The following is an 18,086-nucleotide window of genomic DNA, read 5'->3' on the forward strand; positions in this document are numbered from 1 at the left end:
AGGGATGGGAGAGAGGGTGGGGGGGGGGAAGATGAGAAGGATGGGGGGAAGTAGATTATGGAGAGAGGAGTGGTAGAGGGGGAGGGGAAGTAGAGTAGAGGGGGATGATGGAAGGAAGATAGAAAGTTGGAGGGTGGTAGAAGAAAGAGGTGTGTGGAGAGCAGAAGAGCTATAATGGGTTTCTATTTTGGGGGGAATTTTTTACAAGAGGAACTGATGTAACTATTATTTAATACTATATGATATGGGCTATGTATAGTACACATGCGAGTGTGTGTTATGAAAAGAAAATTAAAAAAATATTTCAAACAACAAGAATGTTATGCAATAACTTTTATGAAGGATTTGCTATTAGAACAGAAGAAAAGTGAAACACGTAGGGGAAAAAATGAGAGATACAAAAATTATCCCCATAGGAAAAAAATGAGATATAGAAAAAGTATCATCATATCAGTTAATACTTAGTTGGGTAATCTTTAGCAGGAATTACAGCCTTACAATGTCTTCCCACGGAGTGGACCAAGTCTCTTAGTTCTGCAGCTGTTATAATGTGAAACCAAGATTGAATGGTTGCTTCTATTAAGGGAGTTTTATTGCTGGCTATATTTGGCTGTAGCTTTTCATACAATACAGATAATAATTGAACAAACTTTGTTGCATTATACTCGTGATTAAATTATCTTTCCATTGACTTATACTTTTATGGTATAAAAATGGTGCTATTAGCCATCAAACCTCAAAAATACCCTTTCCCCAAAGGTTTCCACAATCTTGGTCACTACTGTAACGAGAGAGAGAGAGAGAGAGAGAGAGAGAGAGGAGAGAAGAGAGAAGAGAGAAGAGAGAAGAGAGAAGAGAGAAGAGAGAAGAGAGAAGAGAGAAGAGAGAAGAGAGAAGAGAGAAGAGAGAAGAGAGAAGAGAGAAGAGAGAAGAAGAGAAGAGAGAGACAGAGAGACAGAGAGACAGAGAGAGAGAGAGAGAGAGAGAGAGAGAGAGAGAGACGGAGAGAGAGAGAGAGAGAGACGAAGAGAGAGAGAGTGAGAGGAGGGAGAGGAGAGAGAGAGAAGAGAGATAGAGGCTGGATTCAAAATTCATTCAGGGTTTTAAACGTATCATTGCTGGGTGGATTGGAGGTCTGTGCCAGATCAGTAACCCTGGTCCATCGTAAATCATATTAAGGAATCGGAAGCTCAGAACATCTGGATCTAAAGCATGGGGTCATATCAGCATGCACGGGGCTGACTGACTGATTGGTGGCAAGAAAATATACTCGATTCAAAGTCTCACTTTAAGTCCTGACCCTCTGGAGGTCTCGCAAAGTGACATACAAAATCCAGATAGGACAAATAATAATAATAATCCAAAGACGGTACATTGTCCCAGTCGTAGGCATGGTAATGACATCATGTTATTTTTTTTAAAAAAAAGCAAAATAAATGTGAAAGCTTTCCACATCTATTTTGCTTTGGTTCCGTTCTCCTTTTTTTTAATAAAAAAAAAAAAGGGGGAAAACCACACAACCTATGGTGCGGGTCAGCAACCTGAGGCTCCGGAGCAGCAGAGGTGGGGTCCTACCAGTTTGCACCTATTCGGTAGAACCGGTTCGTCAAATCTACCAAACCGGTTAGAAGAGGTTCCACCAGTGGGCCCGGAAAGCAGGCCACACATACAGAAGAGGTTCCAAAAATTTTTGAAACCCACCACTGACACACACACACATACACACATACACACACATACACAGAGAGAGAGAGAGAGAGACAGACAGACAGACAGACTGACAGAGAGAGAGAGAGAAAGAGAAAGAAAGGAAGAAATAAATAAAGAAAAAAGAAAAAAGAAAGAAAAGAGTGAGAGAGATGAAAGGAAAAAAGAAAAAAGGGGCAGAGAGACAAAAGGAAGGAGAGAGAGAGAGAGAGAGAGAGAGAGAGAGAGAGAGAGAGAGAGAGGGAGAGAAAACACATGGCCTAGGTCAGGGTCGGACCGATTGATTAAGCTTTGACTTAACTCCACCACTCTTAACACATATAATTCCTTTTTCTCATTTGTTACAGGGGCCCATTTTCCCTATGCTCTGCCCTTTTTCTTACAGGGTTTGCCATGACTTTAGGTGTTGGAAGTGGCTTACAGTTCGTTCCCAAGCATAAATAATGCGCCCTAGATGGGAGCGGACCTATTCCATATCCTGTAACTTGATTCCACCCTGTTTTCCGGGATTTTTTTTTGACATCCTCAGATTTTTCTTCAAGAGCAAGGGGGGTTGCTCGGTTATTTTTGCAATATTGGGAACTACTATTCACGACATTATCACTTAGCAAGCTCTTTGCCACTAACAGCCAGAGCCACAAAAGGCTCATAATCATAAAAGAGCTGAGGTGGCGCAGTGGCGCAGTGGTTAAATTCAGCACTGCAATTCAGCAGTTTGGCTGTTCAAATCCCACCAGGCTCAAGGTTGACTCAGCCTTCCATCCTTCTGAGGTGGGTAAAATGAGGACCCAGATTGTTGTTGGGGGCAATATGCTGACTCTGTAAACCGCTTAGAGAGGGCTGAAAGCCCTATGAAGCGGTATATAAGCCTAACTATTGCTATTGCTATCCCTCACGCAAAACTTCTCCTAACACAATTCTTTTAGCCAACTGAATCACCACGTCATGGAGAAGGCAGGGGATATATATAGATTGTAGATTGTAGATTGCTTTTATTTATAGGCCGCCCTTTTCCCTAAGGGGACTCAGGGCGGCTTACAACCTATAGGGAGGGGATATACGTAATGACATATACAGACAATACACAATTAAAAATAGAAGCAACATTCATTCATCATTCAGGTGGGGACGGATCCCAATCTTTAACCCCAGGCCTGGCGGGATAGCCAGATCTTAAGGGCTGTGCGGAAGGTCTGGAGGGTGGTGAGGGTACGAATCTCCATGGGGAGGTCGTTCCAAAGGGTCGGAGCTACTACTGAAAAGACTCTCTATATATAGTTTGAGGAAAGGCAATATCAGCTTTGGGCAATCTATAAAACCAAATCTTATTTGCTAAACATATTATCCACAATCCAGAAACTCCTATTATACTGCAAAGAACCCATTCCCGCGGTTCCTCAAAGGTAAGTGTCAACAGAAGATTCACACTCCTCTTTGTCACAGTCAATGGTTTTAGCCTCAGCAACTGTCTTCTTCTTGAAGGGGCAATTCCTGGGGATGAATATGCAATACACAATTAAGTACATTCACGAAAGCAAGAGATAAAGTAGTTATGACTCTGAATACTTGGCTTGCCATTTCCTGACAGGTGCTCAAACTTTCTAATACATCTTATAGCTAATAAAGGGAACGTTGTCTTCCTTCCTTCAATTCTTCAGCCGTACGTTGAGAAACCAGCTTCCGGTTTTGTGGTTTCAGCAAGGCATTTTTTGCCCCATAAGAGCTTCCCGTTGCCGGTAGGGAAGCTTATAGGGAGCGTTTCTTTTAAGCATATCACTAGAGGATGGGCTTCATCCTGGTCTGCCTTCCCATCAGTGGTGGGTTTCAAAAATTGTTGGAACCTACTCTGTGGGTGTGGCCTCCTTTGTGGGAGTGGCTTGCCACCCATGTGACTGAATGGGAGTGGCTTGCTACCCATGTGACCGGATATGAAATTATGAATTAGTACTTAGGTCGGTCCAAGTAGCTATTCAGAAACTCTGGCATTGAAGCATGCAAGTCTTAAAGCTGTCAAGTTACAAGATCCTTGCACCCCTAACCCTTCAGAAAAAATAACCTCAGGGGTGTTCAAAGTTGACAGCTTTAAGACTTGTGGACTTCAACTCCCAGAATTCCTCCTCCAGTCACGTTGGCTCAGGAACTCTGGCATTGAAGCATGCAAGTCTTAAAGCTGTCAAATTACAAGATCCTTGCCAGTGGTGGGTTTCAAAATTTTTTGGAACCTCTTCTGTAGGTGTGGCCTGCTTTCCTGGTCCGCTGGTGGAACCTCTTCTAACCGGTTCGGTAGGTTTGACGAACCGGTTCTACCGAATAGGTGCGAACTGGTAGGAACCCACCTCTGCTTCCCATACACATCAGCAGCTGGCTTAACTTGAGTCCAGTGAATCCAAAACTTGGATTCCAACACTTTTACTTACATGACCACAGTATACGGGTCCTTCCATCTAGGTTTCAAATTCTTCTCCTTTCTCCTTTTACTATACTTTTTCTCTCACCTGAATATTATGACTAGAGGTGGTCAGACATGGTGGACTGAGGGACACACAGTATTGCTGGATTTCTTGTATTTGCTTTTCAGTTCTCTCACCATTTTGGTTCACCCATAAGGCCCCTATTAGACCTAGGTGCCCTATATGATTTTTCAAGTTAGCACTCATAACTGGGGGTCTCCCAAACATCACTTCAAAAGGAGATAACCCAATTCCCTTTTGCATAGAGCATCACACAGACTAAAGTGCCATTGGCAATGCATTCACCCATTTATGACTAGCATTGCCTTACATAGCCCGCACTTGGGCATGTCTGTGAAATCGATAGCTAATGAATCCATGGGATAATATCCTTTGGGTTGACTTGAGCACACATGCTACACCTTTCACTTGCATAGGCACACAGTGCGTGTAAGCGGTCAATGTAAGATGGAGTTCTTCTGCTTTGGAATATCTGGAGCTCAGTCTCCTTCACAATTTTCAATGCTGCATAAGTTATCATGTCAAGGTGGCTCTGATCACCTCGGGTTGCTGACAGCCTTGTTTTTCTGCCAGCTGCTTTTCCCTTTTCTGCTGGATCCGACCATCCAGTTTAGAGTCCTTTACGTGGGGTAAATCTTATAGTCCTGAGAGCTAAGGGTAAGGCGTCTACTCATTTAAGGTGGGTTTCAACACATCTAATCTTTTCCTTAACAGTGCGATTCACACATTTGCTTAATTTCTTTCCTGCGGCCCGTTAAAAGACCTCTTTCCCCATAATCAGCAGTATTGATATGCAAAGTAAGGAAGGCATATGGAGTCAGTTCAGAAGTTCATCCTTTCATTCTTTGTTGGAATTGGAATTGGAATTTTATTATTTATATGCCGCCCTTCTCCGGGAGGACTCAGGGCGGCGAACAATTCAAAAGGGGAAAAAGGGGAACATAAAAACGAAATACAAATAATAAAAATAAGCAACAGTCGCACAACCATACATGTCGAGAGGGGAGGGAACTCATCACCCCCAGGCCTGCCGGCAAAGCCAGGTTTTGACAGCTTTTCGGAAGGCCTGGAGAGAGGTGAGGGTCTGAATCCCTGCGGGGAGTTCATTCCAGAGGGCCGGAGCTGCCACAGAGAAGGCCCTCCCCCGGGTAATAGCCAGGTGGCATTGGCTGGTAGATGGCACCCGGAGGAGGCCAACCCTGTGAGATCTAACGGGTCTGTGGGAGGTAATTGGCAGCAGGCGGTCTCTCAAGTACCCAGATCCAATACCATGAAGGGCTTTATAAGTTACGACTAGCACCTTGAAGCGTATCCGGAGACTGATCGGTAACCAGTGCAGCTCGCGGAGGATAGGTGTAACGTGGGTGTACCGAGGTGCACCCACAATTGCTCGCGCGGCTGCATTCTGGACGAGTTGAAGTCTCCGAATACTCTTCAAGGGCTGCCCCATGTAGAGCGCATTGCAGCGCATTGTTCTCTTGTAATGCTCCATCTAAAGCCCATAATTTTGCTACTTGGGTTTGTTAACCATAAATGTCCCTTCATTTCTAAAATTCTTTGAATTGCATGGCTTGTGTAAATAAAAGTAGCCTGTCCAAAAGTTAATGTATTAGCTTCTTCTATCACGAGCCGTGGTGGCTAGAATCTTTAGGCAATGTGGCCAGCCTTTTGCAACACAGTCCAGTTGTTTACATAGATAAGCCAACTTCCCTTTTCTTGTCAGAGCCTGAGGTAATTCTAACTTCTGCTTTAAGACTCCAAACAAAGAGTTCTTTTTCACACACACTGCTTGCAGATGTATAAGAAGGTTTGGCTAGAAGCACAACGTTTGAAATTCTCATCCTGCAATTTGGCACACAGCTTCTTTTCACTCATTTTCCAATCAGACAATATTATATTGTCTTATTGGAGTTGCACATTACTTCGCCAAAAAGGTAGGTGAATTATTCTTTTTATTTTTTCAAATCCTTGGCAAGCAAACTGCCTCTTGTCACCAGTTACTAGGTTTTCCTCAAACGCAAACAGTTTTCGGCTGTCTCTAGGTATTTGAGGTGGTAGGCAGACAGGCATGGCTTGAGGCTTTACTGGTAGAATTATTGGTACATGATGAGATGCCTAGCCTGGTGGATTAAATTCTTGAACCACCATTGTTCGTCATATCTCATGGGGGGGGATGTGCCTCATTTTAGGGCCATTTTTTCCCCCTCAAAGATCTTTCATGCAATTTCCATTTATTCAAGCCACACAGACCTTCTGTGTGGGGACACTTCCTTTAAGCAACTTCTAACTGCCCCTGTTATTCCGTGGCACGACAAAACCGCGGTCCACTAAAGCGCGCCCGATTAAAGCGCGTCGCTGACGTCATCAGCAGCGCGACAACAGCGACCGCGGAGAAAAAAGGGCGCTTTAAAAAGCGCTTTGAAAGCAAGCCGATTCACGTTAAGGTAAGGGTTAGGGTTAGGGTTAGGGTTAGGGTTAGGGTTAGGGTTAGGGTTAGGGTTAGGGTTAGGGTTAGGGTTAGGGTTAGGGTTAGGGTTAGGGTTAGGGTTAGGGTTAGGGTTAGGGTTAGGGTTAGGGTTAGGGTTAGGGTTAGGGTTAGGGTTAGGGTTAGCGTTAGGTTAAGGGTTAGGTTTAGGGTTAGGTTTAGGGTTAGGTTAAGGGTTAGGGTTAGGGTTAGGTTTAGGGTTAGGTTTCAGGGGGTTAGGTTTAGGTTTAGGGGTTAATTTTAGCTTTACCGCTCACAGCATGCTTTTTTCATCGCGCTGTGATGACGTCAGGTACGCGGTTTCGTCGAGTGTGCTTTAGTCGAACGCGGTTTTGTGGTGGAACCCTGTTATTCTATTGCAAGTTCCAACTCTTGTCTATGTGGCTTTTACTACAGAAGTAAAGGGGTTCTAAGAGGCTGTCCAGCCTGACCCAGTAGGTTTCACACTTAATGTCCAAATCTCACTTTACGGCTGCTTTATCCTGGTTAGGACCTTTGTGGCTCTTTGAGTGCTTAAGGTTGCTGACCCCTGGACTAGGGTACTTCTCCCGTAGCAAAATGATTATTTGTCATGGGTTCGATTTCTTTGCCAGCTATTCTAGGCGGCTTACGATGATAAAAACGAAGAAATGAAAAGAAGCGGGAAAAAACATAAAGGGGTGGAACAATAGAATAAACGAGAAAAAAGAAAACAACGATTTGAGGATAGATATTGACGGTGCAGAGAACTTTGGGGATTTGATCCTTAAGCATCGGATTTGATGATTGGGTTCCAACACCAGCTCAGTTGTCCCTACAAACTAACAATGTTGGGTAATCGCCTGCAATCCCATCTGCTAGTTTTCACACTCAGGAAAAAGTCCCTCCTGAGTGGGTCATCTCCAAAAGAAATTAATTGACCCCAATTACCTTTTAATTAAACTGCCCTCTCCTTAGCTGACCCCAATGATGTCATTATTCTAATTAAGGGAGGCAGAAAGCAATGCTTGGGATGAAAGCTATCATCAATGAATAAAGAAGCACCAGTAACTATAGATTGTCACCTGCACGGAAGGATCTCCTTCGTTCTGAAATGCAATTCCTGCTTCACTTTGGAGATCAACCCTCCGGATAGGATTAGCACCATCCGGAACTCTGGGATGAGATTTCATCCAATCTTCTCTTTGCTCGCTTGTTTAGATCCTGCCATTATGGTTTTTACACACAGCTCAAGGCCGCGAATATATCCAACACACCTTCCTCTTCCTCCTACAGTATTTTCCTGACAATAACAACCCTGTGAGGTGGCTTCGGCTGAGAGAGAGGGACTGGCTCACCCAGCTGGCTTTCATGCTTAAGGCAGGACTAGAACTCACCATCTCCTAGTGATTGCTCCAAAGTCATCCAGTTGGCTTGCATGCCTAAGGTGGGACTAGAACTCACTTTCTCCTGGTGATTGGCCCAAAGTCATCCAGTTGGCTTCCATGCCTAAGGTGGGACTAGAACTCACTTTCTCCTGGTGATTGGCCCAAAGTCATCCAATTGGCTTCCATGACTAAGGTGGGACTAGAACTCACCATCTCCTAGTGATTGCTCCAAAGTCATCCAGTTGGCTTGCATGCCTAAGGTGGAACTAGAACTCACCATATCCTAGTGATTGGTCCAAAATCAGCCAGCCGTCTTTCATTGATTAAGGAAGGACTAGATCTCACTGTCTCCTAGTGGCCCAAAGTCATCCAGCTGGCATTCATGCCTAGTGGGACTAGAACTCATTGTCTCCTGCTTTTCTAGCCCAGCGCCTTAACCACGAGACCAAACAGATTCATTTCACTAACTTTACTTGATTTTCCGGGCACCTGACTAGTTCGTTCTTTTGAACCTTTTCATTCTTTCCAAGTCATTGCGGAAGGACAAGATTGGGCAAAAAGTTATTTCACAGTTGGAAGTCCCTGATTTCTGCATTTTTGAAAAATTTCTGGGCCCTCGGGAGTAAGAATCTACCTAAACATTGATAAGACAAGAAATCCTATGGTGTGGGGGGGGGGGGGGGAACCACAGACCCCCAATCAGAGCCGGAGCTCAAATAGTGCATTGACCCATTGGTTGACACAATTTTTCTTTCCAGATGTCAAGAGATAAATCAGGAAAAGACAATTCACCAGCCAACATCTGTCAGGGTTCCAAATAACACCCTCAACGAAAAAAGACACAGTTGGAAGTCCCTGATTTCTGCATTTTTGCTTTGAATGTCTTCTGGCCCCTCAGGAGTAAGACATTTCATTACTCAACTAGGTGACACCATCAGTGCTAGAAGGGAATGGGTTTTCAGGAGGGAGGGAGGAGGAAGAGGAGGACAATACCTGTAAGGTCCTAGGTTTGGAGGTCTTGCGTGCTTGATAAGATAAGCGTCTGCTTATCATACCTCTACAGCCCTCCTGGGGGAAATGTCCTTCCTCATTATCTCTGAACAGACCTTGTGAAGGACACACCAGTGAAACCCACAACACCAAAGTATCTCCCGCATCACATATGTGCACATTCTAAAAGACATCTACAGGGTAATATCACAGCTATTCCCTTCGCCGCCAGAATCCAAGTTAATCGGGTAAGACCTCTATGTATTAGCAATGTGGAATCACCTTCCTTCCTTCCTTCCTTCCTTCCTTCCTTCCTTCCTTCCTTCCTTCCTTCCTTCCTTCCTTCTTTGTTTCCTTGGCTCTTTGAATATACAGTATATAGCTAGATGTCAACTTTCTGTTCTAACTGTCTAGGTTCTTCAATAAATATAGCTAGAGTCCTTCCTTCCTTCCTTCCTTCCTTCCTTCCTTCCTTCCTTCCTTCCTTGCTTTCTTTCTTTCTTTGTTTCCTTGGCTCTTTGAATATACAGTATATAGCTAGATGTCAACTTTCTGTTCTAACTTTCTAGGTCCTTCTAGGACATCTTCAATAAATATAGCTACACTCCTTCCTTCCTTCCTTCCTTCCTTCTTTCTTCCCTCCTTCCTTCCTTTCTTCCTTTCTTTCTTTCTTTCTTTGTTTCCTTGGCTCTTTGAATATACAGTATATAGCTAGATGTCAACTTTCTGTTCTAACTTTCTAGGTTCTTCAATAAATATAGCTACACTCCTTCCTTCCTTCCTTCCTTCCTTCCTTCCTTCCTTCCTTCCTTCCTTCCCTCCCTCCCTCCCTCCCTCCTTCCTTTCTTTCTTTCTTTCTTTGTTTCCTTGGCTCTTTGAATATACAGTATATAGCTAGATGTCAACTTTCTGTTCTAACTTTCTAGGTCCTTCTAGGACATCTTCAATAAATATAGCTACACTCCTTCCTTCCTTCCTTCCTTCCTTCCTTCCTTCCTTCCTTCTTTCTTCCCTCCCTCCTTCCTTTCTTCCTTCCTTTCTTTCTTTCTTTCTTTGTTTCCTTGGCTCTTTGAATATACAGTATATAGCTAGATGTCAACTTTCTGTTCTAACTTTCTAGGTTCTTCAATAAATATAGCTACACTCCTTCCTTCCTTCCTTCCTTCCTTCCTTCCTTCCTTCCTTCCTTCCCTCCCTCCCTCCTTCCTTTCTTTCTTTCTTTCTTTGTTTCCTTGGCTCTTTGAATATACAGTATATAGCTAGATGTCAACTTTCTGTTCTAACTTTCTAGGTTCTTCAATAAATATAGCTACACTCCTTCCTTCCTTCCTTCCTTCCTTCCTTCCTTCCTTCCTTCCTTCCTTCTTTCTTCCTTCTATTCCCCCCCAAGATGTCCACTCTGATCCTTCCCTGTCCAAAGCATTGGGCACTAATCTCTCCTTTCCAGAGCCATCTGTCTTGACTGGACCTCGATACTTGGCATAACCACCAACGTTGGCCTGTCGCCCATTCTCATCCTCTTTCGGTGTTATTAGATCGGGGAGCCTCTAGAGTTCTCCCCATCCTGTCATCCTTGGTGTCAGGCCTGGGAGCCAGTTTTTGCATTGCAAAAAGAGAAGTTTACGGAGCAAGGGTGATGCATAGCCATAGTAACATTCTTTCTCAGAAAGTCAAGGACATCTGCATTTGGAGAGTTGGAACTGGGAGGCATCTCCAGTTGGGACGGTGCTTTGATTGGACCATGTGATGGACTTGTGGGTGCTGGAAACTTTCTTTTGGGTGGGGAAAACCTGGAAAGTTTCAGATGTGGGTTTTCCCCGATGCGCCAATATGACATCTCTAATAAAATGGAACTTTTAGGAACTTCAAGCCTTGGAGTCTTCTTTTGCTGGGGGAGGGGGAACCCTGACACTGGGGTATAAATAGACGGGGGAAGACAAAACCCGGTTCATTAGTTAAACGCGACACCTGAGTACAGGCTCAAGTGGTGCACCTAATCCTCGAAAAGGTAACCCAAGTAGCTATTGTCACCCGTTGAGTCTTATATAAATTAGGTAGGGGACCGTTCAGCCGAGGTGCCACCTCCTTGCTTTGTGGATCCCTACAGGGCAAAGTAAGTAGAAAGTAGAGACCAGCCTCTGTGATACAGCGTTTGTCGTTTGCCTTTGAGGAATTGTGTAAAGGAGACACGCACAAATAATAATAATAATAATAATAATAATAATAATAATAATAATAATAATAATAATCTCGTAAAAGTGCCTCCTTTCTGAATCGGGATGAAATTGTTGGGACTTAAGTGAAGTACAAAGCTGAAAAATTCTGGTACTTAATCTGATGATGGAGGGAGGGAGGGAGGGAGGGAGGGAGGAAGGGAGGGAGGGAGGAAGGGAAGGAGGGAGGGTGGTAAGAAGAAAGGAAGGTAGGAAGGTAGGGAGGGAGGAAGGGAGGAAGGAAGGAATCTAGCTATATTTATTGAAGAACCTAGAAAGTTAGAAATGTCTGCAATCTAGCTATATATTGTATATTGAAAGAGCCAAGGAAAGAAAGGAAGGAAGGAAGGAAGGAAAGAAGGAAGGAAGGAAGGAAGGAAGGAAGGAAGGAAGGAAGGAGTGTAGCTATATTTATTGAAGAACCTAGAAAGTTAGAACAGAAAGTTGACATATAGCTATATACTGTATATTCAAAGAGCCAAGGAAAGAAAGAAAGAAAGAAAGAAAGAAAGAAAGAAAAGGAAGGAAGGAAGGAAGGAAGGAAGGAAGGAATCTAGCTATATTTATTGAAGAACCTCGAAAGTTAGAACAGAAAGTTGACATCTAGCTATATACTATATATTCAAAGAGCCAAGGAAAGAAAGAGAAGGAAGGAAGGAAGGAAAGAAGGAAGGAAGGAAAGGAAGGAAAGAAGGAAGGAAGGAAGGAAGGAAGGAAGGAAGGAAGGAAGGAAGGAAGGAAGGAAGGAAGGAAGGATGGACTTAATTAATTAATCAATATGATTGATTAAAAACAAGTGATTGACGAATGATTCCACGGGTTATGGAGACATTTGTAAGGCAATTTGCAAGAGGTTGTTTCTGTTTTTAATTCTTCTTCTTTCTCTTAACACTGCTTAGTGCAAATACTATTTTTTCTGTCCTTATAGTACTGCTTTGCTATACCTTCCTTTGGCAAGATCCAAGATGAGCATGAGTGACTTCCTTAGTCCTTTGGATATTGCGGCCGCAATCCAAGCTTTTCAAGGTAAGATGACATTGGGGAAAATAAATTAAGAGTTGCTTTACTAGCTCTGACCAAAAGCTCAGAGACAGTCTAAGCCTGTTTTTGGTGAGTCTTTGATTGAGAAATTTACCAAGCTGAATTTCCAGCATCTAGACACAGGACGGGTCTGGCAATGAAGTAATTATTAGGCCACCAATTTAGAAGGCATCTTGCATTTTAAATGTATCTTGAGCCCTTCAAAATTGGGTGAGGCGCCAATGAGGCAAAAAAATTATTGGAAGATGATTCAATCGTGGTTAGAACAAATGGTGGGAAGCCAAATCTTGTTTAAACCGGAAATTTTTCTTCTGAGGGGGTTTAAGAAAGATACACTTTATTTAATTATTCATGTACTAACTGCGGCGTGCATAACTTTTTTTTTAATTTATTTTTTATCAATTTCATATATACATTCACAATTATATGATCTCATAACTGTTCTTAATAATATGTATTTATAACAATTTTTCCTACTGTTGACAATATACTTAAAGATTGCTTTTTTAACATCCCATAGATCCATCTTATCTTACAACGGTCCTACTTCTTCTTCCCTCCTCCCTCTTTCCTTCCCTCGTTTCTTCTCTCCTACTCCCCTTCCTTCCCTCCCTCCTTCCCCTTCCCCTTCCCTCCTTCTCTCCTTCCATCCTTCCTTCCTTCCCTCCCTTTCTTTTCTCCTTCTCTCCTTCCTTTCCCCCTTACTTTCCTCTTTCCTTCCCCCTTCCTTTTCTCCTACATTCCCTCCTTCCTTCCCTCCTTTCTTCTCTCCTTCTCTCCTTCCTTCCCTCCTTCCTTCTCTCCTTCCTTCCCTCCTTCCTTCCCTCCCTCCTTCCCTCCTTCCTACCCCCCTTTCTTCTCTTTCTTCTCTCCTTCCTTCCTTCCTCCTCTCCTTTCCCTTCTCTCCTTCCCCTTCCTCCCCTTTAGCCTTCCCCTCTTCTTCCCATTCCTCCCCTCTTTCCTACTCTTACATTCCCTCCCTCCCATTCTTCCTCTGCCTTTCCCTTTCTCCTATTCCTGCGGCGTGCATAACTTATGCACAATGTTGGAAAAAAGAAAATACACCATCAGAGCTAGATATCATCAGAAAAGTGTTGGCCTGTGCGGAGTGAGATTGGCTCACTCTTGAACTTAAAAATAAAGGGGAATCGGAATATTTTGTAGTCTGGAATAGATTTTATGACTGGTATAAAACAAGGTGACAAGACTGGAATAAACTGTATGTACTGTGATTGGACAGAAGGATTGATAATGTATTAAGTAGGCTAACTGTCAATAGTTGTGACTAGCTGTATATAATGTGAATGTATGGTCACTCCGACTTTGCGGTACTGCATTATTTTAAATGTAAAAATAATAAAAATATATTGGGGGGAAAATTGGGTGAGGCGGGCCTCTTAATTAATGTTTGTCCCAAATTATCTCTTGAATTGAGATGTTTCTATCCTAATTCTAGCATGATTATCTGGCTGACAAGCAGGATTTCTAACCAATCATTTTGATTTTTAAAAAGAGTTGAAGACAGTCAGGTTCTACCAATGTCCAAATGTGGAGTAGGACCCCCCCCCCATAGACTTGGCTTTCTTTTTAAAATTGTCAGACAAGACTTTTGTTAAGACTTTTTCTTGCACGTAGAGGTTTTATAAACTGAGTATCTTTGATAATAGAATGTAATGTATGCAACGAAGCAACAGGAACAAAGATGATTAGGGAACTGGAGGTTAAAGCATGAAGAACATACGGAATTCTGCATCCAGTTTTGATCGCCACAATATGAAAAAGATGTTGAGATTCTAGAAAGAGGGCAGAGAAGAGCAACGAAGATAATTAGGTTGCACGAACCAGGTATGTCTAGTTTAATGAAAAGAAGGACTAGGGGCAGTGGTGGGTTTCAAAGAATTTTGGAACCTCTTCTGTAGGTGTGGCCTGCTTTCCTGGTCCACTGGTGGAACCTCTTCTAACCTGTTCAGTAGATTTGATGAACCGGTTCTACCGAATAGGTGCGAACTGGTAGGAACCCACCTCTGACTAGGAGAGACATGATAGCAGTGTTCCAATATCTCAGGGGTTGCCACAAAGAAGAGTGAGTCAAACTATTCGCAGCCGCGCGAGTGATTGTGGGTGCCCCACGGTTCGCCCACATAACACCTATCCTCCGCGAGCTGCGCTGGCTACCTGTTGATCTCCGGGTGCGCTTCAAGGTGCTACTTACCACCCATAAAGCCCTCCATGGTAGTGGATCTGAGTACTTGAGAGACCGCCTCCTGCCAATTACCTCCTCACGACCTATTAGATCACACAGATTAGGCCTCCTCCGAGTTCCATCTGCCAGTCAGTGCCGACTGGCAACTACGCGGAGGAGAGCCTTTTCAGTAGTAGCTCCGACCCTTTGGAACGATCTCCCCGTGGAGATTCGTACCCTCACCACCATCCAGACCTTTCGCACAGCCCTGAAGATCTGGCTATCCCGTCAGGCCTGGGGATAAAGATTGTAATCCGTCCCCACCCGAATGATGAATGAATGTTGTGTTCTATTTTAATTTATGTATTGTTTATGTCTTATTGTTTTGTATTCCCCTCCCTATAAATTGTAAGCCGCCCTGAGTCCCCTCAGGGAAAAGGGTGGCCTATAAATAATAAACCTTAAACCTTAAACCTATTCGCCAAGGCACCTGAAGGCAGGACAAGGAGCAATGGGTGGGAACTAAACAAGGAATGAACCATTCCTAGGAGAAAGAAATTTCCTGACAATCAAAGCAATTAATCAGTGGAACAACTTTCCTCCAGAGGTTGTGAGTTCTCCAACACTGGAACCTTTTAAGAAGAGACTGGACAGCCATTTGTCTGAACTGTTATAGGGTCTCCTGCTTGAGCAGGGGGTTGGACTAGAAGACCTCCAAGGTCCCTTCCAACTCTGTTATTCTCTTATTTTAGATATAAGCAAAGGGTGGCAGAAAGGAGGAAGAAGAGGATACATTATCCTCCTTTCTCCAAAGTTCTACCTCACGGTAGTCCTTTCTTCTTCTTCGTCTTTTCTTCCTAGCTCCAGGTAGTTTCGACCACAGAAAATTCTTCCAGCTTACTGGGATGTCCAAAAAGAGCGTCAACCAAATCAAGAACATTTTCAAACTCTTAGACGACGATGAAAATGGAGTTATTGAAGAAGAGGAGTTATCGTAAGGAAGCTTCACAATTTTCTTCTCTTTCTTTAAATATATTGTGAGCGCTGTAGGCACAATTTTTTACATGGGGGGCGGGGGTGCGCGAGCCCAAATAAAGTCTGAAAATAAAATAAAGTAATAAAAAATAAAATAAAATAATATAATATAAATAATAAAATTAAATTAAAAAAATAAAAATAAAATATAATAATAATAATAAAAATAAAATATAATAATAATAAAAATAAAATATAATAATAATATAATATAATAATAATATAATAATATAATAATAAAATAGTAAAATAGTAAAATAGTAATAAAGTAATAAAGTAATAAAATCACAAAGTAATAAAATAATAATAAAATAAATAATAAAATAAATAATAAAATAATAAAATAATAAAATAATAAAATAGTAAAATAGTAAAATAATAAAATAATAAAATAATAAAATAATAAAATAATGAAATAATAATAAAATAATAAAATAATAAAATAAAAAATAAAATAATAAAATAATGAAATAATAAAATAATAAAAAATAATAATAAAATAATAAAAATAATAAAAAATAATAATAAAATAATAATAAAATAATAACATATAATACAATAATACAATAATACAATAATACAATAATACAATAATACAATAATACAATAATACAATAATACAATAATACAATAATACAATAATAAAATAATAAAAATAATAAAAAATAATAATAAAATAATAATAAAATAATAATAAAATAATAATAAAATAATAATAACATAATAATAAAATAATAACATATAATACAATAATAAAATAATAAAATCCTTCCTGATAGGATTATCTGCAATGGAACTGCAGGTCTCTGGTTTCTCATTTAAAATTGCATCTACACAGTGAGAAAACTTGGTGTAAAAGGCAAGCATCTTTGAATTTAAAACGTTTTTATGCATGTAAAAATATTCCTTGAACTGGCTCCACCCACGTGGCTATACTAACGTCTCTCATCATATATCTCATTATATCAAAATAAGACATTGATAAAAGACCTAGTGGAAAGCCAAGTAAAAAGACAAAATGCCAAATCTTTGGAAACTTTAAGTGGTGTGGACTTCAACTCCCAGAATTCCCCAGCCAGCATGGAATTCTGGGAATTGAAGTCCACACAGCTTGAAGTTGCCACGGTAGAGAAACATTGATCTAGAGTTTTGTCTGGCATCCCTTATCAACTCAGCTCCAAAGAATATCCACACTTGACACTGCTTTTCTTCTCCTCTCTCAAGATTCTTCCTCCAGAAGTTTCAGCCCGGGGCTCGCTTGTTAACAGCGACAGAAATGGAAAAATTCATGGCGGCAGGAGACCGCGATAGAGATGGGAAGGTTGGGGCTGAAGGTATGAGTTGCTTGACTCGGATTCATTCGGGCACACAATTTATTGTTGACTATAAATTTTGTGCAAGTCAACCATGATCTCCATCAAGAGTTTAGAACTTCTGGATATGAAAGTGGTACAGTATCTCTACTTCAACTCTTCTATTGGAGAGTTTTTTCCCCACTCAAAAACCTTCCAACTGCTTCTCCTTTTATTACAGAATTCCAGGAGATGGTACAGTCTTAAAGAAGACCAGGAGTGGTTTGGTTGATGGAAGAACTTCTGCTGCCCCAAAAGAGTTCTCTTGAAACTTCCAAACCCAAGGATTCTTTGTTATGCTTTGCCTCCTATTCAGTGGTGTGCTACTACGGGTAGTCCTCAAGATACGACTGTAATGGAGCCTGACATAACAGGTTGTGACAGTTGTTAGTTGAAGCTGACCCCATATCCCTGCTCTGGTCCTCCCAAGGCCCCCCCATCGCCCCCATGTCATTCCATGCTCCCACTTCCCAACTCTTGGGTCTCCATGGAGTGGGATGAAGGCGAGAGAGGCAGGGGATAGGCAGCATCCCTGTGGTTGGTCATAAGGATGAATGACCACAGAGGCATTGCAGCCGTTGTAACTTTGAAACAGGTTTGTATGTCATTTGGGACCCTCTGTTGTACCTTTGAACATGTCGTATCTCGAGGACTTCCTGTCCAATTTCCAAATGTTAATTCACTCAAGCTACCGAATAAAGATAATTTCAGAGTCTCTGTGGTACAACAGACAGATGTCTCTCTTTGAATAGCGACATTAACAGTTCAAAACGGATCTAAACTCACTTAACCACTGCTTTGCTTAGCCACAGAAATCATTTATGATCATTAGGTGGAAGATTACGGTAGATGCAAGTCCGTGCATAGTAAGCAAATCCGGGAAGCGGTAAATAACCAATGAATGAAACCTTAATCTCCTTATGCAAACAGTATAAAAATCTGGTCTAAACCTATCTTTCGCATTTGAAATTGTCAGCAGCGACAATTTTGCTTTTGCACAGAAATAAACGTGTTTGAATTCCACTTTCCTCGACTCTGTTCTTTTTTTAAAATATATTTTATTGAAGCTTTATCGAAGTCCCATCAACAATGCAAATTACAAATGAAAACTAAGATAGTAAGGAAATGGGGCAATGCTCGTCTGCTGGATCTCTGCTAGTTGGTGTTGAACCTAAAAGGCAGAAGCCATAGTTTGTAGCGCATCATTAACTCCTATTATTGCAAAGACGATTAAATTTAACTTCCTTGATTATAGGAAAAGGTT

The 18,086-nt window shown here is 41.7% G+C and overlaps 1 protein-coding gene across 1 annotated transcript; it reads left to right on the forward strand.

Annotated features, from left to right (window-relative positions):
- The first annotated feature begins 9,146 nt into the window (after positions 1-9,146).
- LOC106542243 (parvalbumin, thymic CPV3) lies at positions 9,147-17,845 on the forward strand. The gene is made up of 5 exons (XM_087728816.1): positions 9,147-9,247; positions 12,141-12,238; positions 15,297-15,429; positions 16,695-16,804; positions 17,004-17,845. The coding sequence occupies exons 2-5, from the start codon at positions 12,178-12,180 to the stop codon at positions 17,027-17,029; spliced, it is 330 nt and encodes a 109-aa protein (XP_087584942.1). The 5' UTR covers positions 9,147-9,247; positions 12,141-12,177; the 3' UTR covers positions 17,030-17,845.
- The last annotated feature ends 241 nt before the right edge of the window (positions 17,846-18,086 follow it).

Source organism: Thamnophis sirtalis, unplaced genomic scaffold, assembly GCF_051295495.1.
Source record: "Thamnophis sirtalis isolate CommonGarterSnake01/CBP01778 unplaced genomic scaffold, rThaSir2_p1.2 scaffold_14, whole genome shotgun sequence".
NCBI classification, from domain to species: domain Eukaryota; kingdom Metazoa; phylum Chordata; class Lepidosauria; order Squamata; family Natricidae; genus Thamnophis; species Thamnophis sirtalis.